At 47.9% G+C, this 26,963-nt stretch overlaps 3 protein-coding genes across 12 annotated transcripts in view; 1 reads left to right on the top strand and 2 right to left on the bottom strand.

Moving 5' to 3' along the window:
* Positions 1-1,327: 1,327 nt before the first annotated feature.
* LOC133387851 (uncharacterized) lies at positions 1,328-9,435 on the bottom strand. 2 transcript variants are annotated; one of them, XM_061633556.1, is made up of 3 exons: positions 8,935-9,435; positions 8,244-8,378; positions 1,328-2,402 (listed from the first exon to the last, which is right to left on the bottom strand). In XM_061633556.1, exons 2-3 carry the CDS (start codon positions 8,323-8,325, stop codon positions 1,798-1,800), a joined length of 687 nt encoding a protein of 228 aa, XP_061489540.1. In that variant the 5' UTR covers positions 8,326-8,378; positions 8,935-9,435; the 3' UTR covers positions 1,328-1,797. The 2 variants fall into 2 exon arrangements, with proteins under 2 accessions (XP_061489540.1, XP_061489530.1); XM_061633546.1 differs by having other exon boundaries at positions 8,244-9,435.
* Positions 8,250-21,836, top strand: LOC133387832 (uncharacterized). 8 transcript variants are annotated; one of them, XM_061633533.1, is made up of 4 exons: positions 8,252-10,386; positions 12,901-13,173; positions 13,924-14,157; positions 20,997-21,836. In XM_061633533.1, exons 1-4 carry the CDS (start codon positions 9,981-9,983, stop codon positions 21,047-21,049), a joined length of 966 nt encoding a protein of 321 aa, XP_061489517.1. In that variant the 5' UTR covers positions 8,252-9,980; the 3' UTR covers positions 21,050-21,836. The 8 variants fall into 8 exon arrangements, 4 of the variants coding, with proteins under 4 accessions (XP_061489497.1, XP_061489471.1, XP_061489517.1 ...); XM_061633523.1 differs by lacking the exon at positions 20,997-21,836 and adding an exon at positions 14,985-19,540; XR_009763582.1 differs by having other exon boundaries at positions 8,250-10,386; positions 11,516-14,157; positions 20,997-21,834.
* Positions 21,837-23,492: 1,656 nt separating this feature from the next.
* The window catches only part of LPL (lipoprotein lipase), a 32,310-nt gene continuing 28,839 nt past the window's right edge, over positions 23,493-26,963 (bottom strand). Inside the window, exon 10 of one of the 2 annotated variants that reach the window (XM_061633474.1) lies at positions 23,493-25,601. In XM_061633474.1, coding sequence (XP_061489458.1) covers position 25,601 — 1 coding nt within the window. In that variant the 3' untranslated portion in view covers positions 23,493-25,600. The remainder of the gene's footprint in view (positions 25,602-26,963) is intronic. The other variant, XM_061633463.1, reaches the window with a different exon arrangement.

The raw sequence follows: 26,963 nt of genomic DNA, 5'->3' as shown, positions 1-26,963 counted from the left end.
TCAGCCATTCCTCTTGAGCCCCTGGCCATTTCACTCCAATGCCGATCAGGGCTGTGCAGGGCACAATCCACAGCCTGTTGTGCACCCCGTAAGCTAGCCTGCTGCCCCCAGGTGCAGTAAAGGATGCTATCCCATGCTGACATAAGATTCAGCTTCTGTACATGGAGTGAGAAGGGTGCCATTGTGTCCTTTGCCTCAGGTGGCTAAATGTCTTGGACAGGCACTGGTCTGTATTATTCATTACTTTATTTATTTATGTAGCAGGCTCAGTGTCTGTGGCACTTCACAAACTGCAAGTGAGCAGGTCACTGCCCCAGGAGCTTACAACAGAAAATTCAACACAGGACAAAACAACAGAAGGAGGAGAAACAAGTGGTGGCAGAAGTAAACACCATCCCTCACTGACTGGGGACAGAGCCATAGGGTTTCATCTTCTTTTGGTGATAAATCACCGAGAATGATGGTGCATTTTGCAATAAAAGGTAAAGGTGTCCCCGCACTTGTAGTGCGAGTCGTTTCTGACTCTTAGGGTGACGTCTTGCGACGTTTACTAGGCAGACCGTATATATGGAGTGGGATTGCCAGTTCCTTCCCCGGCCTTTCTTTTCATTTCATTTTCATTTTACCGACCATGGATGGATGGAAGGCTGAGTGGACCTCGACCCCGTTTACCGGAGATTCCACTTCCTCCTTCTGTTGGAATCGAACTCTGGCCGTGAGCAGAGCTTTCAGCTGCGTTACCGCCGCTTACCACTCTGTGCCACGGAGAATCTTTACATTTTGCAATACCTGCTTGCAAATACACACAATGAGCTCAAGGGAGTAGATGACCACCATGATAGATGGCGCCCATCTGCAAAGCAGGGATGGGGTGGCCCTCCAGATGTTGTTGGACTCCAAATCCCATCAGCCCCAGCTGCTACAGCCAATGGATGGGGGCCATCCCTCCTGTGAAGTAACATCACTTTCCCTCAAAACCCCGTTCCGCGCCCACTTACCGGGCAAAGGGGCGTGTTTGCGGCCGCCGCCGCTGCCGGGCCGCCATCTTGGGGTGTGTGCGTGCACGCAGCGCGCAGGCACGCTGACGTAGCACGCAGCGAGGGGGCGGGGCGTCAGACGGCCATTTAAGGCCGTGCCGCCAGCCGCCCTCCCTCACAGACGGCGGGAAGCTGGCGGGGTGGCCTTAAATGGCCTTTGGCTGCCCCGCCCCCCAGCCTCGTCACACGCCAGCACGCCGGCGCGCCGGGTGCGTGCGCGGCCCCAACATGGCGGCCAGGACATCGGCAGTGGCCGCAAACACACCCCTTTTCCCGGTAAGTCCCGGGGACGGAACGGGATTGCGGCCTATTGCCGAAATAAAACACAGACACCATTTCCTGGGTTAAATAATGGGCCACTTTATTTAAACAGAAACAATTAACTAACGAACCTGCAGAGGGAAAATAAAGTGCGGGAGTATTCTGGTGCTCCAGGCGAAGCCTGCTTGCAGCTATCGGGCGAACAGACCCTGCCTGAGCCCGGGGCTGCCCTGTGCCAGCCCCCGGCTCCAGCCACACCCTGAAGATGTGTAGGGGGTCCAACCCGCATCACCGCCCCTCGGAGCCCTGAAACTCCGAGCGGATGAGGAACGTTGGACCAAAGGCGGCCTGTACCCCACCCCCGGGCCGTGTAGCCCTGAGCTGCAGGCCTCCAGACCGCCTGTCACCCCCAAAGGTGCCTAAAGGTGTCACCTAGCTGCCCTTTCCCTTTAACCTATCCCCGTACTTCTACGCCACAAAAACGGGGGCAAGCCTCTGCTTAGTCTCCCTTTACCCCACACCCGATAAGAATCTGGTGTAAACCCCTCTGCAGGTCCCCAAGAAAGATGTCATTGCCCATGTCGGTCAAATGGATGCCGTCTGGCCGAAACAACTCCAACCTGTCGTGGCCAACCTCTGGGTGGTGGATGACGGAACCCCCCAAGTCACAAAGGGCCCTCTGAATTTGCCTGTTCACCTTTTTCCGGGCCCTGTCCATCCCACGTGGATCACCGGTACAATTCCACTTCCTGCGCGGCAGGATGTCTGACCACACTAGGTGCACCCCCGGCCAGCGACGTGCAATGGCCCGGAGGTCACCGCATGCCTGCTCAATTAGGGCCTTGCCCTTCAACAGGCCCAAGTCATTCCCCCCCAGGTGGATGACCAGCACCTGGGGCACCACCAGTTCCACAGCCGGCTGAAACAAGGCCGGCAAAAGCCCGTCCCATCGCATCCCCCGCCGTCCCAGCCATCGCACTGCAGCACATTGACTGAGCCCCAGTTGCGTGCCGAAGCGGGATTTCGCCGCCCTGCGGCCGGCCCAGAAAACCATGCTGTGGCCGCAGAGGAGGATGCATGGCTGCTCCGATCTTGTCCAGCAGTCTGTTGAAACAACAATGACATTAGGGTAAGGAGGGGGGCGACATCTGCACTCTGTCACCGTGCATGCCAGCAAGTGGTCTGACATAAGCCTTGTATGCGTCCGATGACCACCCGCCCACTGCCTGAAGCCTGTCCTTGGGGAAGCCCAAGAGGGCTGCTGTGGACGCCGCACCTATCCAGAAGGAGTGTGTACCGAACTTACTGGGGTCCCTACCTAAGTTCCGCAGTGCCGCCCTTGCCACAGACCAAAACTGGTACTTAGTAAGGGTTGGGAGTTCCTGTGTATGAATAGGTACCCCGACTGTGGGCGCCTTGCTGCCACAAAGTCACGCAGGGCTGTTACCGGGCAGAGTTCAGTCCGCTGGCATGGGGCTATTAAACCGAGAAAGCAGAGGTTAAATTTCCACAAGTGAGCTACGTGACTTAGAAGCGAAAGTTGGCAGAGCTCGAGCCATCTTCAAGGACACGTTGCTAAGCAACCTAGGCTCAGGCAGCTGGCCTTATCTATATAGAGGGCCAGCAGACACTTGTGAGTGTGGGGGTCGAGGAGTTTGTACAGAGAGAGCTTGTGATATATTGTCAGTAAAGTGACTCTTAAAACTTATTGCTTGTCCGGCTCATTGCTTCAACTGGCATCTAGCCTGTCACTATACTGTTCTGCATCCTGGGCATCTGCTTGCGCCAGATCCAACATCCAACAAATGTCACCAGGCGGCCTTTGCTGTGCTGATCCGTCTTGGACCGCCTGAGCCGCAAGAGGGCCCACTCCACCCTCCAGCTGAGGTCAGAAACCAGAAAAGCCCAGAGGGAGTAATTGGTCTTAGAAGCCGCCACCACCTCCCCAATTCGAAAGGCCCCGAAAAAAAGGGTGAGAGCCGCAGCATGGTATAGCAGATCTTCAAAGGAAGAAGAGCACAAGTGCCTCCACTGTCCCTGCAGGCCAAACAATAGCTCTGGGGAAAAGGGGAGGCGGGCATCCGGGGGGCATGGGCACTCACGGGACCAACCCTCTAACATACGGCAGACCCTAAAGTCACCCGTGTAATCCTGAAAGCCCCGTGCTTTCGCTAGGAAAGCGAGGCCTGAGAGCTTACCTTTGATGGTCCTGACTGCAAGGCCCTTCCGTTTCCCCTCCACGCAGAACTCCATAAGATGCTCCACGGGAATGGGCCATTCCTGGGCGTAGCCCCCGGACTCTCTGAAGTTTGTTAGCTCCCTACCTGCCCCCTGGTAGCTGGCCAAAGTGCTTGGTGCCACGGACAGGCTTATGGCCCTTTCTGATTCAATCCTCCAATCTCCCATAGCTCTGGGGGGACCACATCCGGCAGAGCCTTTGCCCACGGTGCCAGCTGGCGAAACCTCTCCATCTGGTTCCGTGATAGAGCATCAGCAATACTATTGTTAATACCCGGAACGTGTCACGCCAGGAACTGGATATTATAGCGAAGGCACTGGAGCACAAATGCTCGCACCAGACACATGACGTTGGGATTTCTAGAAGACAGGGTATTAATGACATGCACGGTGGGGAGGTTGTCGCACCAAAAGTGGACTGAGGAATTCCCCAGCTTGTCAGGCCAGAGGTGTACTGCCATGACAATGGAGAAGAACTCTAAAAAAGTGAGGTCCCTGGTAAGGCCAGCCTGCACCCAGCCCCATGGCCAGCAGCCGTGGCACCATGATTCCTGGAGAACGACCCCAAAGCCGAAGGAACCTGAGGCATCGGAGTGAACCTGCAGCTCTGCCTCCAGTAGGCGATCCTTTCTCCATAGGGAGACCCCATTAAATTCCCGCAAGAAGGTGGACCACACCGACAGGTCGGCCTTTTTTTTTTTTTTTTTTTTTAACAATAATTTTTATTCAAATTTTCATAAAACATAGAAAACAAAATCATAAAACATTCAAAGACAAAAAACAAAACAAAACAAAAATGATTAAACAAAAAAAATAAAATGTTGACTTCCCATTTGTCACATATCAAATCAGTTATAGGTCTACAATATATAACAATCCTGTCTCTTAAATCATATTATAAAATCACTTTCCTCCAGTAGTTATCTTAATTAATCATCAAATCTCATAAACATTACTTTATTCTTTCCACAAAAAGTCAAAGAAAGGTTTCAATTCTTTAAGAAATATATCTATCAATTTTTCTCCAAATAAACATGTCAATTAATCCATCTCGTTAATAATTATAATAATCTTATTGTCATAACCATAGTCCAAATAAACATTTCGATTAATCCATCTCATCAGAATCTGTTAGGTCCAATAATTTCAATAGCCATTATTCCATTATCCCTATTAGTTCCATCTTCCATCTTCAATAGTCCTGTTAAGTCCAGTAATTTCAGTGTCCAATCTTCCATTATCAGTATTCCATAATAATCTTGCTGTTGTAGCCATAGTCATATAATAAGAGTCTGATGGGAATTTCCTCTATCCCAAATATTTTCTTGCCATCCATTCTGAATAAGTTGCTGAAATACTGTTGTAAAGTCATATCTGTGTTCTTCTTTTTTACAAAATGCACTGGCTCATCTCTTAAGAGTTTTTCCATTGTCACATGGCTGCAGTTAATTCCATAGATTTTCTCTATATCAAGCTCCATCACGTCATTCCAGTCCAGAAGATTATCCAAGCCATTAATAACTTTATCTCTAATATCTTCATTAATTTCTTCAGAGATAACGTTAAATTCCAAACAGTAGATTTTATTTCTAAAATCCATAAACTCCAGATCTTTTTCCAATTCCACATTTGTTCCAATCTCCAGGGCTTGTATCTTCCCTTTATTTTTTCTTTTCTCATCTCTGATCTCATTCTCCTCTCTCACAGGATCCCCTATTTCTTTAAGCTCCTGCGTCATTTTGCTCAGTTCAATTTTCAGCTCCTTACTACCCTGTCGCAGGGTTTGTTTCGTTATCTCAATCTCATCCATTATTTTCTGAAACATAGTTACTTCCAGATTCTCAGCCACTTTCTTGATTGCCATTTTTAAAACCACAAAAACAAAGCAAAACAAAAATAAAGAAGAACCACTTCTTATTTCAGCAACAATTGGGTTAATATTCCAGGCTTGATGACATCACAGTATAAACAGAGCAACCTGCCTTATCTCTCTATGTTCAAGAATGCAAAACAAATTTAGTTCCCAGCATCAAAACAGTTAGTGGCGTCGTGAAGAAGCAGATTCGTCAAAAAAAAATAGACCAAAAAGAGAATAGTCCCAGACAATATAATATTCCTCGGAATAGAAATCAGGAATAGAAATCCCTCTTCTGTTTATATCTTTAGAATGCACTTCCAGGACAGCTTTTTGCGACAGAAACAGAGATAAGCTGTTAATTTCGTGAATAACAGAGAAGAGTTATAGCTCACCCAGAAGTTGTCCAAAGCCGATCAATCTGACAAATCTCCTTTTGCTGCAACAATTTAAACCAAGTAAAAAAAATAATAGAAAGAAGGGTGCTTGCCTGTTAGTCCGTTCTCTCTTTAAAGAAAAGATAAACGTATCGCTTAAACAGATAGAGCTTGTTCGGAAGTCCGTCCGGCATTGTTGGCTGGACCTTATCTCATAAATTAATGAAATCCAGTCCTCCCAACAAAAACAGGCTTTTGAGGTTGATCTCTACGTTTCTCCCTGCCCGGGAGAAATTTCATCAGTCAAAAAAAAAATGTTCTGACTGATTTATATCTGAATAAGCTTCTTTTGAGGCAGGAGCCCGTCCCAAAAGCAGGCACAAGCGAAGTCACCCTTCCCGGAAGTCTGACAGGTCGGCCTTAAGTGCAGCTGTCACCCGTGTGCGGTGGTGGGGGCGTGATAGGCCGGACATGGCCTCGTATATGCGCCACAGGAAAGCGTGCCCGGGCGCTACCACCCTGCATGCAAAGTTCAGATGGCCTGCCAGCTGTTGGAGGGTGGCTAATGTACCCTTATTAGACCCGGCCACCTCTGAGATTTTTTCCCTCAGGGACGCCAGTTTATCTCGGGGGAGCCTGCAGCATTGGGCCACCGTATCTATCTCGATGCCCAGAAAAGTGAGGGTGGTGGATGGGCCCTCAGTTTTCTCGGCCGCGAGGGGGACGCCCAGTTCCCCGGCTAGCCCTGCGAAATGCGCCATAAGGGCCCCACAGGCGACAGAGTCTGCAGGACCCGCAAACAGATAGTCATCCAAATAGTGCACCACAGAATGCGAGCCTGAACGCCTCTTGACTGCCCACTCCAAGAAAGAGCTGAAGCGCTCAAAAACGGAGCATGAGATAGAGCAGCCCATAGGCAATGCCCTGTCCACATAATATTCACCCGCAAAAGCTAAGCCCAACAGCTCGAAGTCCTGAGGGTGGACGGGGAGGAGACGGAAAGCCAATTTAATGTTGCACTTTCCCATAAGGGCCCCGGGCCCGCAATCCCTAACCATCCATACCGCCCTGTCGAATGATGTGTAGCGGACAGAGCACAGCTCTGCTGGGATAAAGTCGTTGACTGACTCCCCATGCGGGTAGGACAGGTGGTGTATGAGGCGAAATTCGCCTGTTGCTTTCTTGGGGACGAGGCCCAGAGGTGAAACTCTGAGTGAGGGGATGGGTGGTGCCGCAAAGGGGCCCAATACCTGGCCGGCCATGACTTCCTTCATAATTTTCTCTCTAACCACTGATTCCCTGCCCACCGTTGATTTAAGGTTGCGGGACATGAAAGGCTGCCTGGGACCCAAATAGGGGATCCGAAAACCCACTGTAAAGCCTTTGAGTAAAAACTGGGCATCTTGTACTTTGGGGTAGAGGCGCAGTAAGTGTTGGAGCTCAGTGAGTTTAACTGGGCTGGGGCCCCTTTGCTTGAGCTGCGCCTGCAGCCCCTGGCTTCCTTGTCCCCGCCGCATCCCTGTCCCCCCCCCTGAAGGGGAGGCCTCTGGGGCAGCTAGTGCAGGAGTGGGGGCCCCCACATAGGACACATTCATGTCTAAACTTGCATGGGCTTCGACCGCAGTGGCCGCGTGAGCTGAACTCCCAGCAAAGCAGGCGGGGTTGAACCCCCTGCCCCGCAGGCCCGCGGGAAGGAGCTGCCGAAGCCTGCCGAACTAAGAGATGGCCACTGTCTGCCCTATCGCCTGCCATGGGCTTGGAATGTGACATGAATTGCAGCCACACGTCGGGTTCCTTTTTATCCCAGGGGAGGGAGGTGTCGAAGGCCGCCCTCATACGGAATGCCTGGTCATAGTCCAGCCATGCCGTTCCCTGGAACTCAGAGTAGCCCCTATATATGATGTCAAGGTATTTAATCAGTACTGAGGCCCTATAAGGCTGCCTCTGTATTACCACCCCCATGTACGTAAGGAATGCAGGCAGCCAGTTAGCCCAAGAGCGCTCTGTGCGTCGCCTCTTGGGCCTATCGGGCTCTGCCTGTTCCCCTTTATCCTTGTCCTTCCCAACTGGCTCCCTGTACAGGAGTGAAAATACGTCAACATACTCCCCTTTCCATATTCTCTCCTTTGTGGCCGGCAGCAGGTGAAAACCTAGTGGGGCAGATGTCTCCCCAAAGGGTATGGCCCCCTCTCTGACTGATCCCAGAGGGTCGGGTGTCTCTGTAGGGGGGTTGGCCGACAGGGAGAGCTGATTCCCCCCTTCCGCCGTCCCAGCGGCGGGGTGCCAGACCTGCTCGCAGGCCTCCCTTAGGGGATGCTGCTGCTGTGGCGTAAACACTCCCCCCCCCCGTGGGAGTCCCTGCCTGTCTGTATCCCTCGGTTGCAGCTGGTGGGGAAAAAGGCCAGTAGGGGAACCCCCATGGAGGCCAGCTCCACTGCTGCTGCCCTTGTTGGCGAGGCGCAATAGGTGACTCACCCTGAGTGCTGTCCACCGAAGGTCCCTGTGTGGGCTGCATTGTCGGGGCTGCTTGCCAGGTGGGAGCCGCTTCTGTCTCCATACTAGGCGTCCTTGCTTCCACCCTGGGCCCTGCTTCCAGTGCGTCCAGTCTTGCTAAGATGGAGGCAACATCCCCTGTGTCAGCCCTATTCACTGGCTGCTGCGCTTTCCCCCTATGACGTTTGGGTGCTGGCCCTTTTGCTTTCCCCCTCGCAGGTTGAGCCCTGGGTGCACTAGGCTGGCGTGGGCCGTGCTCAAGGGCCTCCAGCCTAGCCAGTATGGCAGCCCATGGGGGCCCCTCCTCGCTCCTAGCACCCACTGCCGCTGGGGGTGGGCATCTCCCTCCTGCTTTGTGGGCCTTTCCTTTCCCTTTTGGCCCCCCCTGTCCTTTCTTGGGTGGCATCTCTGGTGCTTTGTATCCCTGGCCTAGCCCTGTCCAGGAAGAGGGGGGGGCTGGCCTGCCTATTCTCTGTTCCCCTCGCACCCACTTATCTGAGGCCCAGGGTCGTGTCACCCGCCCTTCCCTGAAGATGCCCCAAATAAATTGCAGCCTAAAGGCCGCCTAGCCTGTGGTCTTTGCTGCCATCGGTTCCGATCCTGCGCCACAGGCCTCCACCGAGGCCTCCTGGGATCCGCTGCTGCCGCCGCTGCCGGAACTGTAGGAACTCACGAGGGCCCGAGCCTTGCTGCCGTGCACGCCTCGATGCCGCCGATGCCGCCAAGCCTCGCTGAGCCCAGCCTCGCTGCTCTGCTTCTCGATCTCCCGAGGGGGCTAGGGAGGCTCGCCGCCGAAACCTGGTCCAGACGAGGCAAAGCCTCCTGAGGCCACGTGCGCCGCGAAAGGAGCCACGCTGCGCCGCTGAGTCCTTGAGTCCTTGCTTCTGCCGCCGGACTCACATCAATTCGCTCGCCGACGCACGTGGCTCCTCAAGGCTCCTACGGGCCAGGCCTTGGTGCTGGGTGGCCGGCGGCGAGGAGCGGTCGGCGCGCCTTGATCGCGGCGCGGCAAGGACGGCGGAGAGGCCCTGGCGCCCTGGAGGGGCAGTTGGGACTAGGCCTCTGGAGGCCCTCCAGCGGGAGGTGCAGCAGCAGCAGCCGTTGAGCTCCTCGCCAGGGAAGCCTGCAGGAGGCATCTGCAGACCCGGCGGAGCAGTGGAGGGAGTCCTAGGCCTCAGGAGGCCCTGCGGCGGCGGAGGTGCGGTGGCAGCGGCTGTGTGGCTCCTCTCCAGGGAAGCCTGCAAGAGGCAGCTGCAGACCCGGTGGTGCAGCAGAGAGAGCCCTAGGCCTCGGGAGGTCCTCCAGAGGAGCGAAGTGCAGCGGCAGCACGGCCTAAAGGCAGCGGCGGATCTCAGGCGAGGCGGCCTTGTGGCCGCGTTCTTTTTCTTTGATTGCTACCCAGGGGTCCCCTGTGGGAAGGTTCTCTGCCCCTCATCCACCCCATAGCAAGGGAAGTGGGTCCCAGCCCCATCTTGCATGCCCTCCATTTCTCACTTGGCGGCCCAGGTTGCCAGGATTGTGGGGTGAGATAAAGGGGCCCATCAGCAGGGGAGGGGAGTGAGCAGGGGACACAGTCCAGCTGGGCTGTGAGGGTGCTGCCCCCCCTTATAGGTATCCCCACGCTGACCACCTCTCACTTTGCCAGGAGGCACTTCCACAACGGGCATAGGCCTTGGGGGTCATTTCTGCTGGATAGACCCGGCTACACTCTGGCTCAGGATGCCACCTAAAAAAGGTCAAGGTGGGCCAAAAGGGAAGGGAAGGGCCCCCAGGGCAGAGGGTAGGTGCCCACCCCCAGCGGCGGAGGATGGGGGACAAGGGGAAGGCATGCCATGGACTGCTATACTGGCCAGGTTAGAAGCCCTGGAGAGGGGCTCAGCCCAGCCGGCACCTGGGAGAACAAAGGAACCACCCCCCAAGCGGCCCCGGGATAAAGCGCTGCGTCCAGTCGGCGGGGCTAACGCTGCAGCTATTACTTCTATCTTAGCACGACTGGACGCGCTGGAGGCAGGGCCTAATGGGGCCGCAGCAAGAGTGCCCAGAGCAGAAGCAGGACCAGCGTTGTCTTCACATGCAGCCCCGGGACCACAGCCCATGCATGGCCCCTCAGCAGACAACATAGTGGGTGAGTCTCCCTGGGCAGAACAACAACAGGGGCAGCCCCAGTGGGGCTGGCCCCCGTGGGGGTTCCCATACTAGCCTTTTTCCCCACCAGCTGAAACTGAGCGGTATAGGCAAGCTGTGATCCCCATGGGTGTGGGGCACGGCACGCCACAACAACAGCCTCCCCTAGGGTTGGCCTGTGAGCAGGTCTGGCAGTCCACTGCCGGGACAGGGATGGGAGTGGGGGTGCAGCCCTCCTGGTCGGTACCCCCTCCTGCAGAGGACACTGACCCTCTTGGTTCAGTGAGGGACGGGGCTATACCTTTTGGGGAGACATCAGCCCCACTGGGCTTTCACCTGCTGCCCGCTACAAAGGAAAAAATATGGAAGGGGGAGTATGTCGACTTATTCTCACTTCTATACAGGGAGCCAGTTAGGAGGGAGAAGGATAAGGGCGAAGAGGCAGAACCAGACAAGCCCAAGAGGCGGCGCGTAGAGCGCACTTGGGCCAATTGGTTGCCTGCATTTCTGACATACATGGGGGTGGTGATGCAGAAACAGCCACAGAAGGGCCCTATCCTGATTAAATACCTCGATATCGTATATCGGGGCTACTCTGAGTTCCAGGGGGCAGCATGGCTTGCCTATGATGAATCGTTTCGTATGAGGGCGGCCTTTGATACCTCCTTCCCCTGGGACAAAAAGGAAGCAGATCTGTGGCTACAGTTTATGTCTCACTCCAAGCCCATAGCCAGGGATAGAACAGACAGCGGCCACCTCTTGGCCCGCCAGGCGGCAGCAGCTCCTTCCCGCAGGCACGTGGGGCAGGGGGTTCAACCCCGCCTGCTCTGCTGGGAGTTCAGCTCCCGAGGCCACTGTGGTCGTACCCCCTGCAGGTTCCGACACGAGTGCGCAATCTGCGGGGGTCCGCACTCCTGCGCTGCCTGCCCCAGGGGCCGCCCTTTCAGAGGTGGGAACAGGGACTCAGCCGGCGCAAGGAGACCGGGAGCTGCTAGTGCAGCTCAAGGAAAGGGGCCCCAGTCCAGTTAAACTCCCTGAACTCCAGTACTTGCTCTGCCTTTACCCCCGAGTCCAAGACGCCCAGTTTTTGCTCCAGGACTTTACAGAGGGTTTTCGGATCCCCTATTCAGGCCCCAGGCACCACTTCATGTCCCGCAACCTCAAATCAGTGGCAGGCATGGAATCAGTCGTGGGAGAGAAAATTGGAAAGGAGGTCATGGCAGGCCGCGTTCTGGGCCCCTTTACGGCACCACCCATCCCTTCACTCAGAGTTTCCCCGCTGGGCCTCGTGCCCAAGAAGGCACCAGGTGAATTTCGCCTTATACACCACCTGTCTTTTCCCCAGGGTGGGTCAGTAAATGACTTCATCCCATCAGACCTCTGCTCTGTCCGCTACACATCATTTGACTGCGCAGTTCGTATAGTTAGGGACTGCGGGATTGGCGCCCACATGGGAAAGTGTGACATCAAATCTGCCTTCCATCTCCTCCCTGTGCACCCACGGGACTTTGAGCTGTTAGGCTTTGCCTTCATGGGCAAATATTATGTGGATAGGGCATTGCCTATGGGCTGCTCCATCTCATGCTCGGTTTTTGAGCGCTTCAGTTCTTTCTTGCAGTGGGCAGTCAGGAGACGGGCAGGCCGGCAATCAGTGGTGCACTATCTGGACGACTTCCTGTTTGCGGGCCCTGCAGACTCGGGCGCCTGTCAGGCTCTTATGGAGCAGTTCGCAGGGATGGCCGGGGAACTGGGCGTTCCCCTTGCGGCTGAGAAAACTGAGGGCCCGTCCACCACCCTCAATTTTCTGGGCATAGAGATCGATACAGTGGCCCAATGCTGTAGGCTCCCACAGGATAAGCTGGTGGCCCTTAAGGGGAAAATCTCGGAGGTGGTTGGGGCAAAGAAGGTGACATTGGCCACACTACAACAGCTGGCAGGCCATATGAACTTTTCATGCAGGGTGGTAGCACCCGGGCGCGCATTCCTGCGGCGCGTGTACGATGCCATGTCCGGCCTATCACGCCCCCACCACCACACGCGTGTTACTGCCGCTCTCCGGGAGGACCTGGCAGTTTGGTCCACCTTCCTGCAGGAATTCAATGGGGTCTCCTTATGGAGAAGGGATCGCCTGTTGGAAGCGGAGCTACAGGTGAGCTCCGACGCCTCAGGTTCCTGCGGTTTTGGGGTCATTTTCCATGACTCATGGTGTCATGGCAGCTGGCCACAGAACTGGGCACAGGCTGGCCTGACCAGAGACCTGACCTTTTTGGAGTTCTTCCCCATTGTCATGGCCGTACACCTTTGGCCCGACAAGCTGGGCAATTCCTCAGTCCACTTTTGGTGCGACAACCTCCCTACGGTGCATGTCATCAACACCCTGTCCTCTAGAAACCCCAACGTTATGCGGCTGGTTCGTGTGTTCGTGCTCCAATGTCTTCGCTATAATATACAGTTCCTTGCACGCCATGTCCCGGGTATTGATAATAGTATTGCTGATGCTCTATCACGGAACCAGATGGAGAGATTTCACCAGCTGGCGCCGTGGGCAAGGGCTCAGCCGGACGTGGTACCCCCAGCGCTATGGGAGATTGGAGGACCGAATCAGAACGGGCCATAAGCCTGTCTGTGGCACCCAGCACTTTGGCCAGCTACCAGGGGGCAGGTAGGGACCTGGCAAGCTTCAGGAAGTCCAGAGGCTACACCCAGGAGTGGCCCATCCCTGTGAAGCATCTTATGGAGTTCTGCGTGGAAGGGAAGCGGAGGGGACTTTCAGTCAGGACCATCAGAGGTAAGCTCTCCGGTCTATCCTTCCTAGGGAAAGCACGGGGCTTCCAGGACTACTCCAGTGACTTTAGGGTCCGCCGGATGCTGGAGGGGTGGTCCCATGAGCGCCCACACACACCTGATGCCCGTGCCCCCTTTTCCCCAGAGCTACTGTTGGGTCTGCAGGGACAGTGGAGGGTTCTATGTTCTTCCCATTTTGAGGCACTGCTATACCATGCTGCGGCCCTCACCTTGTTCTTTGGGGCCTTCCGAATAGGGGAGGTAGTGGCAGGTTCTAAGATGGATGGCTCCCTCCGGGCCCTTCTGGTTTCTGATCTCAGCTGGGAGCCAGAGGGGGTCCGCCTGCGACTCAGGCAGTCAAAGACGGACCAACACCACAAGGGTCGTCTGATTGTGTTATCCCCATGCCAACAGGAGGAACTCTGCCCGGTTAGGGCCCTGCGGATCTTTCTGGCAGCCCGGGGGCTGCAGCCAGGGTACCAATTCAGGCATAGGGACCTCCAGCCCCTTACCAAGTATCAGTTTTGGTCGGTGACAAAGGCAGCACTCCATAGGCTAGGTGTGGATGCCCGCAAGTTCGGGACACACTCCTTCCAGATAGGAGCAGCCTCCACGGCCGCCCACCTGGGTTTTTCCAAGGGGCAGCTACAGGCAGTGGGCAGGTGGTCCTCGGATGCATATAAGACTTATGTTAGACCACTAACAGAGATGCAGGAGGCCAGCAGCTAATGGCAATTGTTGTCGTTTTTGGCAGGCTGCTGGGAAAGATTGGAGCAAGTGAGCATCCTCCTCTGCGGTCACAGCATGATTTTCTGGGCAGGCCGCAGGGCGGTGAAGTCCCGCATTGGAACACAGCTGGGGCTCAGTCAGTGGGCCTCAGTGCGGTGGCTTGGGCGCCGGGGGATGCGTTGGGACGGTCTCCTGCCTACCTTGTTCCAGTCAGCTGTGGACCAGGCAGTGCCCCAGCTGCTGGTCATCCACCTGGGAGGTAATGACTTGGGCCTGTTGAAGGGCAAGGCCCTGATCGAACAGGCATGTAGTGACCTCCAGGCCATTGCGCTGCGCTGGCCGGGGGTGAACTTGGTATGGTCTGACATCCTGCCGCGCAGGACGTGGAATTGTGCTGGTGACCCACGGGGAATGGGCAGGGCTCGGAAGAAGGTTAATAGACAGATTCAGAGGGCCATCAAGGGCCTGGGGGGTTCTGTCATACACCACCCAGAGATCAAGCACGATAGGCTGGAGTTGTTCAGGCCAGATGGCGTGCACTTGACTGACGTGGGCAATGACATCTTCCTGATGGACCTGCAGAGGGGTGTGCACCAGATTCTTATCGTGTGTGGGGTAAAGGGAGACTAAGCAGAGGCTTGTCCCCCTTTTGTGGCAAGGAAGCGTGGGGGAAAGGTTAAAAGGGAAAGGGCAGCTAGGTGACACCTTTAGGCACCTTTGGGGGTGATTGGCGGTCCGGGAGCCTGCACCTCAGGGTTATACGGACCGGGAGCAGAACACGGGCCGCTTTTGGGGCCAACGTGCCTCATCCGCTCGGAGTTTCAGGGCTCCGGGGGGCGGTGATGCGGGTTGGACCCCCTACACATCTTCAGGGTGTGGCCAGAGCTGGGGCCTGGCACAGGGCAGCCCCAGGCTCAGGCAAGGTTTGGTTGCCCTATAGCTGCAAGCAGGCTTCGCCTGGATCAGCAGAATTCCCCCTCACTTGATTGTCCCTCTGCAGGTTCATTGGTTATAATTGACTCTGTTTTAATAACGTGGCCCATGATTTAACCCAATGAATGGTGTCTGTGTTTATTTCGGCAATAGGCCGCGACAAGCAGCTTTCACTTCTCTTCCAGTCAGAAGCAAACCTCAAAGCAGTTTTTCCCTTGATTGCTACAACGCATCTCTCAAATTGTTTTCCCTGACTGTTTGTTCTACACACAAACAAACAAACAAACACACTGCAGACCACTGGCATGAGATCCAAATTATGTGACAGCAACAGAACCATTATTTTAAGGATTTATGAACTGCTTCCCATCAAAGTGGTATACCACAAAAATATCGCTTATCAAAGGATGATGTGAATGAAGTGTCTATAAAGGAAAACAACAAAGACAGACTGCAGTTTGGAGAGAGAGAGAACGAGCAGACTGAGCTGTAGTGTCTGTAAGCATTTGGAGGTACTGGCTGCCTCTTTGGACTGAAGGCCTGATGCAAGAGAAGTGGACTTTGACTGTCTGATAGACTGTTAGCTGTGCCTCCATCTGCGCTCAACCTGTACATTTGTAAATAAACCCAGCTTTACAAAACACTAATAACCCTCCTGTGACCTCCTTCCAAAGGTAACCAAACCTGGTTAAGCCCCTGGAATTTCTCACCGATCAGAGAAATGGAGTGAATGTAACACTATCTTGCAGGGCTTTAAGGAGTTGCTCTTCCTGGAACTGTATTCCTACTTTTTAATATTGGATTTTGCAGCGTTCATTTTGGAATGCCAGGTGCAAATCTTTGATTGTGGGCCTCTAGTTTTTGAGGGAAGTACAAAGAATTCCTGTAAGATTCAGGGAGACATTTTTGACAGATTACTAAATCTCTCCTTGAAGCCCAATAGAAGAAACTAATGGAGAAGACTGCATCTTAAGACTGGTATTCAGAGACACCTCTAGAGACACCTCTACAGCGTCTGATTGAGCAAGATAAAGTGAGAAACATGTCTTGGAATAAAGCAGTCCCTTTTCCATCACTTCTTTGTTAGTGTGTAAAGACCTCAGCCAAGATCAAACATCTTAGGTCACTAGGCATTGTGCCAACATATAATAACATTCCCTTGCATGAATGTTTTTAAGAGGAGTAAAGATAACTGTATATTGGATTTTCTTTTTATCTTGATCAGTCTTCAGATGTCTTTTCCTCAGCTGGCTGAAGATGGCTCTAAAGCAATAAAAAGAACCTTCCAAAATGAATTGAATATTTGCCGAGTTACAAAGCTCGACAAGGAAATATGTTCTTCTAACTTTTTTCTTCATCCTCCTCTTCCATTTGATTCTGGCAAACAAATTGATTTTTGAGACATGTTGTTTTTTAGCTGTGGGTGGATGCATGCACACGCTAGAGGATCAACACATTGAGCTTAATGCAAAATCTCTCAGGTCCAGTTTCCAATGAAGGGCCTGCTGAAAGTCAGCAACATCCCAACTACAGAAGCAACCCAAGAAATAATAGCTTGGTGTGCTCTTGTATTATCTTTTGCAAAGCTGCAGAGGCTGCTGCTGGGCAGAACTCTTTTGAAATTCACTCTTAAATTTAAATGCTGAATTGCTCCCAAGCTTGCAAAGCAGTGCAAACTATTAAAAATATATATTTTAAAAAATACAATATAAAACAGGCCCTCCAGATGTTGCTGGACTACAGTTCCCATCATCCCTGACCATTGGTAATGCTGGCTGGGGCTGATGGGAGGTGGAGTCCAACAACATCTGGTGGGCACCAGGTTCCACCGTCCTGACAGAAAATAATCACAAATGAAAAGCGGAAACAGAAAGAGAACTAAATAAAATCACCATCAGTTGCCTCCCAACAACCCAAGTGTGTTCTTGTGTAAAAAGGTTTCACTGAACCTTTCTGAAAGCCATCATTGAACTGGCCAAACAAGTTTCCTAAGGCAAGTTCCAAGTTCCAAAAGGCTATCACAGTAAAAATCTAAAACTATCCCATTCGGGGCAGGGACACAAAAGAGGTCTTCACCTCATCCATTGAGGCACATAGGAGAATGTATAAGAAGGAGGTGTGCCTTTCAGTCCCAGGGTCCAGACCACCTGGGGCAAACCTAGCAACTTGAACTGGATGGGAAAACAAACTGGTAATCAGCACAATTCTTTGAAAATAGGTATTAGACTGGCCATTTATGCATTGCCAAAAAAGAAGACATATACCACCAAAAGGGGAGGGGGCAAAGAAAGGCACAGATCTGCACATGCTAGTGTATGTAATAGATGGAAATTGATAAATAATTACTGTAATTTAAATATCTCACCACAGTGAGGAAGAGTGTGACCAAGTGAACTCTGTAACTGCTCAAGTCTCCTGCCCAGGAGCTAAGTGATAATAGGCAACTTCTTCTGCCTTCTCAGGGTTCTTAAACTTTAAACTGAAGTTATAGCAGTCAGCCCTTCACCCATGTCAGCCTGCCCACACTTTGAGATTTGCTTCAGCGGTCTGGCTGATGTGCCTGCCTGGGAGAACAATCGGTCTGGCAGGGACAAGGAAAAGGGCTTTTTTATTGGTGGCCCCACATTTGTAGTGATACAAATCCTCCTTTCTGGCAATGGGGTTGACTGCTGTTTTAATGTTTTAAAAAATATTTATAATTTTTAGTTTTATTAAATGTTTTAATTCTAAATTGCGTGTTCTATATTTTATTGTTATACATTTGCTTGACAAACATGCCTTGGGCACAGCCTTGTGAGAAAGTGTCTTTTTAAAAGGTGGAATGTAAACCTATTAACACGGACAAATAAATGCAGCCTTGGACCATGAGGGCAGCCAAGTGTTTTAAGATGACCCACAGAGACTACAAGCATGAATTTCCCAGTCTTCAGCTTTCAGATCAGACAGTGTGCCCTCCCCCTTGCTATCCATCTCTTGCTCCTTTTTGCATTGTTGTCTTGCTTCCTGATAAGCGTATACCCGTCTGACCATATTTTGTCATAATTTCTAACATTTACTCAATCCCAGTAGGCGTTAAAGTCTAAGATGGTATTTATTCATTCTGATGGCTGAAGATATACACATACATGAAAAACAAAAACGTCCTACAATATCGGCAATTCAAAACAACAAGCTCAGCAAGCATATGCAATTGCTAGCTGTGCGTCGTATTGTGCCGTAGTGGAAATCTGCATGCTTTGACATGCAAGTGCTATAGTGCCAAGGTGCCTCTATTACCCACTTGGAGACTTAGCATCTAGAAATCCAGGGGAAAGAGCAAACTCCTAAAGCCCCACCAGAGCTGTCCCTGCACCCCCACTGAGGTATGCAGACAGGCAGGTGGTTGGGGGAGGGCTTTGGAGACTGAGGAACAAAGCAAGCTGCCTTATCCTGAGTCAGGCATCACTTTTAAAATGTTAGTGTTGATAGGGCCTGAATCAGACAAATTCATTTTGACAGAGCATGGTATAATCAGTTTAGCTGTGAGATTGACACCAACACTGGAGACAGAATGAACTATTAACTAGGATTGTTTATTAAATGGATATTTTTTACCTAAGGGAATACTGGTGTTTACTTCAAGTTTTACATGTGCTTGATGGCACTTTCTAAGGGCTCAAGAGACACGCTTGCTGCTGCCAGCCTCGAAGAGGTCAAAGACCCTCAACCTCCACCCCAGCCAAATTTGTTCACAACCAGAGTAGCTACTTGGTGCAATCTGCCTCTGACCCCAAAGCTTCTCCGGTTGTACTTCTGGCTGCTTGAACAGTTTTGCCAATTTTAAAACCCACTTGTGTAATCTCCATTTGGTAAGCTGCCTTACCAAGGCCTCTTAGCCAACACAGCCACCATCTCCTTTCTTCTGATCTTCACCAGCATATAATCATCACACTAGGCAAGACTACCTTGATATCTACCTGAACTTCAGCATTTTCTGGTCTTTGCCTCACACCTCCCTTGTCAACCGACATTCTCAGCTGACCTTATATATCTTCCCATGAACACAGTTAGCTGCCATTTCTTTAGTGACTTGAACCTCCAGCCAATCCACTATCAAAATGAATGTGCCTGAGCCCCAGCTGAAAAGAGTATTAGGCAAGGCCAGGTTAAGGGGGCTGGGAACCATGGTGCAGTTCCCAAAATAGGGTCCCTCCTTGCTAGGGTTGCTATATTCTAGTTCTACATGTCTGGACAGGCTAATGTTTGTAGTATGCAAATTAAGCATATTAATAGTTGCATTTTTCAGTTGTTTTATTTTTGTGCCTAGTAATTACCACCACAAACTGGGAAAGGATGTGAGGAATCTTTAAACAAAAAATTACATTATCAACGCAATGCAGCACTATAAAAAGCCAGCATAAAACAAAAAGCCAGCAAAGCATAAATGAAAAGCAATATTGAAACCAAGAGTTTGTCTGTACCAACAGTTAGGAAATGTGAAATGAACACACCACTACAATTTCTAACATAGACAAAAATAAAGATTTCAATATTTCAATTCAGTCAATCATCTCACCTAAACAGGGTATTGTCTGAGCAAATCGCTTTCTGTACTGTGTCAATATTAAATGTTTGCTGGTCCTATCATCTTATAAGCTGTTATCCCCTGATGAAGGCCTGCAGATAACAGGCTGAAACGCGTTGGGTTTTATCTATAATAAAAGTTCCTATTTTCCAGCATCTTGGTCTTTGACCCCTTTTTTGATTCCTCATTGGCTAAGAACAACGAAAGGTTGGAATAAGTTGATTTCTCACAAAATGATTGGGCAGAAAACTGTCTCCACATTTTGCCTCTGGATCCACAATGGCTAGAGAACTTGCTTTTTAAAAAGAAAGAAAGAAAGCTGGGAATCCAGGCCATCTAATGGGCTAAGTGGGTACCGGGTAGCATGGCAAGAATCCAGGTAAAACCTGGCTAACCAGGCAATATGGCAACCCTGCTCCTTGCCTGGGAAATAAGGCAACACAGAATAAATGTTGTGGTATCTTAAAGACTAACAAATTTATTATGATACAAGCTTTTGTAGGCTACAAAAAATACTCTGACTACTTGCAATTTCCCATTTTAAAACTCATTGGTTTTGTTTACTTCCAGCCTTGGACCATTCACTCAAGTATCAGCCTACAATACTTTATGTGGCTGTTGGGAAGATATAGGGTGGAGTGCTTAGTGCTTGTATCATTCATATGCATCAATATTGCTTCCTTTAACCAGAGTGATGATCTTTGTTCTATAATGGGCCATATTTTACTGCCTCCTCCCTCAAATTAGTACAGCTGCAGTGCTTCAACTAATCTTAATCTGACCTGATTATTGTGGGTTTTAGATGTGTAAATCCCAGTTGTGTTCAGTTGAATCTATCCTCAGTAGTTGAGGAAAAACTACATTTTTGTACTACAGATAGGTTGGTGTACATAGCCACAAAGAGCAAATCAGACAGCTGTGCATTTCCAGCTACAAGACTGAGCCTGGCTATTATTTTTACTTTCTTACACTCTCTCCCCTCCCAAAAAAATCAGATTAATCTGCAGCAGTCCATTAACTCTCTCCTGACCAAACTTTACAACTAAGAATCACAGGGCTGCAAGGAAGCCCTCAAATGCATATCTAGACTAAGCCTCTAAATGTACAAATAATGTAATAACCAGTTCCCATTCGTCTCTTTGTCACATCCTGAGTTCTCACACTCTTGAGAGTAAAGTTGGAGGGGACACACACACACATACACAATCCCAGTGCTGAGTTTGGGAAGGGTTAGGGTAAGTTAACCACATAAAATGGGCAAAACTGTCATTGTCTCATAAGATTGTTTTTCAAACAAGCCTGAAATAAAGTTAAATTAAAATTTATTTTTGTTTGCTCTTTTAAACCACCAGCACAATTGTGCCAAGATTAATAAGGATGTGGATTTTATTTTCATGACATCTGAACATAGCAATATAATTAAACTCCAACTGCATGCATTGATTGGTGTGTGTTTTTAGTGGAAAAATTTGCTAATGTAGAAATTCTCCTATCCTAATTTTCTACTAGTATAAGCTCCATTTAAAAAAACAAACAAACAAATGTTATTCTCTCTTTATTTCTGCATAATGAATTGTGTCTGTTTTGATGCATTCCTTCAGGCTGCAGAGAAAAGAGAGAAGTGAAGAAAGGTTCTCCCCATCTCCTCTCCTGAGAGACCAGCTGCCTTTGGCCCACCCTCAAAAGTCACCTAGCAGCAGGACATTCCATCAAGTTACCTGAGCAGTTTTCTTCCCCGCTGGTTGTTATAGGAACTGTAACTTTAAAAACTGGGGCCTGAGCTTAACCTTTTTTCCTCTTTCCTCTCCACTCCTTTCCCCCCAAAATAAAAATATTTTTGTATAGTATGTCATACAACGGACTGTCAGGGACATTATTCATTCACATTTATATCCCACATTTCCTTTCTCCCCATCCCTTCCATTTCATCCTCACAATCCTTTGAGAATTAGACAGAGATAGTAACTGCCCCAAGGTCACGGAGGGAACTTCATGGTTGAATGCTGATCTGAGCCTCAGTCTCCCAAACCTTAGTCTAACACTCTAACCACTACATCATACTGCCTTTCTGAAACAATTAAAACAAAAAAAGATGGTTATGACCAATCGGTTGCTTCCTGTTTTTATGGAGTGTCCAAATCTATTAATTAGTAATAGTAGGTTAAGCAATAAACTGTGACTGAATAAATGAAATTGAATATATGGAATACCTGTGTGCATCTAGTAGCAAGTATTTGGATAGGTAGGCAACACATTATATTCTGATACCAACAGTTCATGAAATAAAGGTGTGGGGAAATAACTCAAAAGGACAATATCCACATTAAAAGAACCACCATTTGACTAATTGGTCTTACATTTATGAAACCTATATAATGAGACTTTTGTTATCTCCGTGTTTGGGTGCGAATGCTCTGTCAGAACCAAAGGCCTGCTTCAAATGTCCCTGTGCTCATCACTGATGTTTTGAATTTATTTTCAGCCATGTGAGGGTCTTCTGGCCTTGATTCAACCACTGAGGGCTTAAAAGGAGTATGTCTACCATGCAAAATAAACTGGTTTAATGACAGTTCCCACTCCCTAAAGGTGCTTCCAAATGATTTACTGTGTAATTGGTGCTTCTCATGCATGGAAGGGTCTTTTAAATGCCATCACTGGCATCAAAATGCCAGGTCATATTTTTCCCAATTTAATTGAATTTACCTCTTCCATGGGGCAAATGGAACGATCTATTTGCAATGTTAAGCTCCCCACCCCGGGGAAGTACCTAAAATAACAGTAGTTCTACAATAAGGGTGGTTAGGGACCTCTTTTACAGTCCTTTGAGGGAAGCCACAACAGTTAATTAGTATGAAACGGGTAAGTGTTTGAAAGATAGATATGTCATTTGTGGCAGGTAGTTTCAGACAACACACAAACATTCTACAGAAATGAAACTTATGTCCAAAGAACCGCTGGAAAAGTTGGGATTTAAAGACCTAATAGAAGAGAAATCAGAAACCCAACCTAAGACATTGTAATGAAGAGAAACGAAAAGGGAGAAAATCCTGACCATCTCTTATGGAAAGCAGCAAATCTGCAGTAGTACATATTGTACATTGTATATTTCAAATGTGATTGCAACATGAAGTGCGCCTTCAAAGAAAATGCTGTAACTGTTGGCCAAATAGAAGAGTTACAGTGCAATCTTATATGCTGTCTACTCAACAATAAGTCTCATTGAGTTTAATGGGGCTTACTTTCAAATAAGGGGATAGGATTACTGCAATCCTATCACCAATTTATTGGGAGTAAGCCCCAGTGAACTCAGTGAGAAGTACTTCTGAGTAGACATGTGCTGATACAAAACAAGCCTCCCCTCTGAATAATGAAGTTTTGTAGGAGATACAGTAAATGGTTTTCTTTAGGGGTTTGGGGTGTTAATGGTTACTTTTTTGTTTTTAAATAATTGTTTTATTATGTTCATAATGTTGAAAAGTTGTTTTTGGTTATATTTGTTATGTCACTGTTTTATTATTTTTTGTTATTAGGAAATTGTTTTTGCAATTGTTTTTGACATGTATTTTTGTTCACCTTGTTGTAAGCCGCCTTGAGCACAATTTTATGTGGAAAGGCGGCATACAAATAAAATGATGATGATGATGATGATGATGAAAGTGTTAGCTTAACCTGGGTCAATTCCGCTCCTTTTGAATAGCTGACCAGAAACACCTTGAAGCAATAGGGAACTGATTGCCCTAATGTATCACATCAAATTGTTACTTGGGATTTTATTCATATGAATGAACTGCCCATCCTATTTCCATATAGGCATGCTTATGGAAACAGGATGTTCCTTACAGATTGGATGGGAAAACATTAATTTCAAACAGATATTTCAGTGCACTTCTACCTTTCTTTCTGAAAGTATGATTTATTATAGTTCCCCACCCCTTCAAGAAAGTCAGCCCAGTGTCATTCCATATTAACTTGTTGCTTTTAATAAGTTTGCATATTTCAGTGTAGTACAAAATGGAGATTGCATCTTGAAAAAAGTTTCATTGCAGCCTTTCTCATATAACTGATTAATAATTTCTCAATTTGAAAGCTGTTAAAAATTATGGCACACATATTTTTAATTATGCATATAGCCGTGATAACATCAGCAATATGTACATACTAAACTTTTACACATATACACACATGTATTTTACAGATAATAAATAGGAACATTTAAAGCCAAGTTATATTTTCTGACATATAAAACCCTTCACAATTTGGTTATCAAATGCTGTTGGTGTTTATATTTATCTTAATTTGAAATGTGCAACATAATACAACTATCAAAACTAAAACCTCCCTCTTCAGGAAGCTCAAAATGGAAGCTTTATCAAGAAGAAACTTTGGGTCACCTTTATAGATCTCCTTCAGGGCTCATGTAATGAAACTCAAAATTATCCTACCTAAACCATGATTTGTGAGAGTATGGAAATAATTTTTGAGCAACTTTACTACTATAAATTCTTTTTAAAAATAATGTTCTTGAAGGATGCTTAGACAGAGGGGCTGTAGTAGACCACAGTTTTGTCTACACACAAACACACACAGAGCTTTAAACAATTTCTTTGTGACAGATTTTTGCTCAAACAATAAATATTAAATTCAAGACAACCCATCACACAAGTGTTAGAAGGCCAGTAAATATTTTTTCAGGCATCTTCATACAAATACAGCTTCCATTGTTAAGTGTGTGATTTTAAAAAATATACACACATTAATATTGTAATTGGGTTATTGGTTATAAAACTGAAATGATTTGTAAATTATTTTGAGCATGCTATTAAACACTTCTTAAAACCCCTTTGTTTTATACCTCTTCCACGTGTTTGTGGCTTTCAGATTCAAAGGGTACATGTCTGTGCATATTCCAAAAGTGTGCAATACTCTATTTTGTTAAATATTTGCATGATTTCAGACAAACACTGTTGTTTCAGCTTCTGACGTTCGTCACATTGCTGAACAAAAGCAGGTTCTATTCTCAAAATAAAGAATATCAGTATCAGAAAGAGAAATACACTGCCTGTTGGGATTAGGATAAAGGGAAGTAAGAGTGATCGCAGTTGTGATAATTGCTCAAGACTAGGTGTTATAATTTTGTATCAGTTAAAACAATTTGAAATAGATTATAGAAATAGTGTTCCTGCAGTCTTTTAACAGATTTCTGCTCTTTTTTATTAATTATTTGGTTCAGTGTCACAGGTTGGATTCTTGTTTAAAAGAAGAACACAGGCACTGAAAATGCTAGCTAAATTTATCTGGAAAATTTATTTTCATATAAAGAAATGTATGTATTAATAACTAATTCCAATGTCTAGGTAAGTATTGACCAACTGTAGAAGAAAATACCCTGGAATCTATGTCTATTCAGTCACGTTCAGGTTTGGATACGATATTTATCTTACAGGCATATGTCAAGTGAGAAACCTATCTAATCACCTAATCCTTTAAGTGAAACCATTGAGTTTCGGCCAGCAAAGGATGCAACAATGAATGAATTGGCTAAATGGACATTGCCCAGCAAAATGTCCAAGTGGTAGATCAAACAACAACAACAACTCATCAGCTTAAAGACAGCTTAAAGATGGCATGAATATGTAGCTTTTAAATAAATAGGTTTTTTTACACACAGTACGTTGTAAAAATTAAGAAACTTTATAACAAGGTGGCATGAGAATTACTGTAGTTTGTTCTCAATAATGCATCGCATTTGTAAGAGGTTTCTTGCTTTGTCATTAAAAAGAACAACTTGCTCATTTGCTCTCTTGTGCACTGAGATGAAACAAAAATGCTCTGACCCAAATAAGGACATCCACATTAGTAGGGTTTTGCATACATATCACCTATTGGATCAGGAATACTGTGCGGGTTTGGATTCTCTTCTAAATGAAAATGTCCACTGCACTGCATCGATTTCAATTGGATATGAATTCAGATGGGCACCCCAAACAACATTCTGGTGCAACCAGTCTATAGCTGGGTCTGGGTGAAAGTCTCCCAGAGTAACTAAGAACGTAGACAGTATTACAGAAGGCTGATAAATATTTGAATAGTTTCAGTCCCTGAACAGCCAACATACTGAGGTTCTTTTCCAGAACGGAACTTCTTCATCAACTTGCTATTTTCCGAAGAACTCAAGTGCTGATATTTATTTCATTACTTGACCTGGTCTCCAAAAAGAAAAGGGGGGGAAAGCACAAGTTGTCATTTAGAAGCACAGTAGTTAAGTGTTGAAGTCATAATCAAGTCAAAAAAGAAAAAAATATGATTTAAGATGTTTTAATAGATGTTTTTAGTATTTTGTTGTGTGTTTGCCACCCTAAGCTCCTTCTGGGAGGAAGGGCATGACATAATAAATAATAATAATAATAATAACAACAACAACAACAACAATAAATCATCCAATTCAGTGATCTGAGGACATTAGGGCACAAAGCTATCATCCTTGGGAGGGTTCCCTAGGAGTATAGGACTTTGCAGATCTCCTTCTCCATGGGCAGAGGGAGATCCATGGGCAAAGCAGAAGGTCCAGACACAGAGATATCCTCATTGCAGTCATCTTCAAAGCTGTTCACACACACACACACACACACACACACACAAAGGGTGGGGGAAAGTGCACCAGTTCTTAGGCTGGCATGTTTGTTTCCCCAATAAATAGGAGAGAAAATTTTGAACGGAAAAAAAACTGCTGACAGAAGGCAACGGGGGGAAGTAAAACATGGTGCACCCTCCTCCCACTTTATCAGCATGAGCCCACCAGGGCATAGGATTTGGTTTGTCTTCCTTTCTCCCTCCCTTGTCAAAGTAAGATTGCTCTGCCTCAGTTGGCATAATTGTCCAAATTAAGAAAACTAGGAACTGCAATTCTGTAAGGGTTGGCCAAGTACTTTTAACAGAGTTGGAACCCCTTCCCAAACTACATTTCCCAGGATTATTTGGGGAACATCATGACTGTTAAACAGGTATAGAAGTGAGGTTTGTAATGCAGATGTGCCCTGGGGCTCTATTGCCAGGATAAAATTGAATGGTTCCTCCAGGTGTTATTACACACTAGCAAGAAGCACATTCCTTTGACTGAGGCATCAGACAAAGGTTTATATAAGCCTCATCTCTGCAAGCAGCACAAGAGTCTTAAAGAGGAACTGGTAAAGCTTTCTGGGAATCATGAACTCAATTTCCCTGAAACATGTATTGGCATTTATACCAATATTCAGAGGTCAGCTTTTATACTAAGATTCAGAGCTGGAAAGGTTACTTTTCGAAACTATAACTCCCATCAGACCCAGTCAGCATGGCCACTGGATTGGCCTGATGGGAGTTGTAGTTCAACAAAGTAACTTTTCCAAGATAGCAGGTTGTGTACAGAACTTTTCTCTTCATGGAGGAGCCAATCATGCAGTATGAAGAGGTACAGTTCAGCAGAATTGCATCACATGATTTTGATTGTTGTGGAATTTGGCTCTTAATTACTGTTTAAGAAGAGCAGGCATGAACTGAGTTCGGTAGTGACCCATGTCACGGAGTGGAAC

The sequence above is a fragment of the Rhineura floridana genome, chromosome 1, assembly GCF_030035675.1.
Source record: "Rhineura floridana isolate rRhiFlo1 chromosome 1, rRhiFlo1.hap2, whole genome shotgun sequence".
NCBI lineage: Eukaryota > Metazoa > Chordata > Lepidosauria > Squamata > Rhineuridae > Rhineura > Rhineura floridana.
Note: the sequence above shows the minus strand (reverse complement) of the source record. Positions and strands in the feature narration are given on the sequence as shown.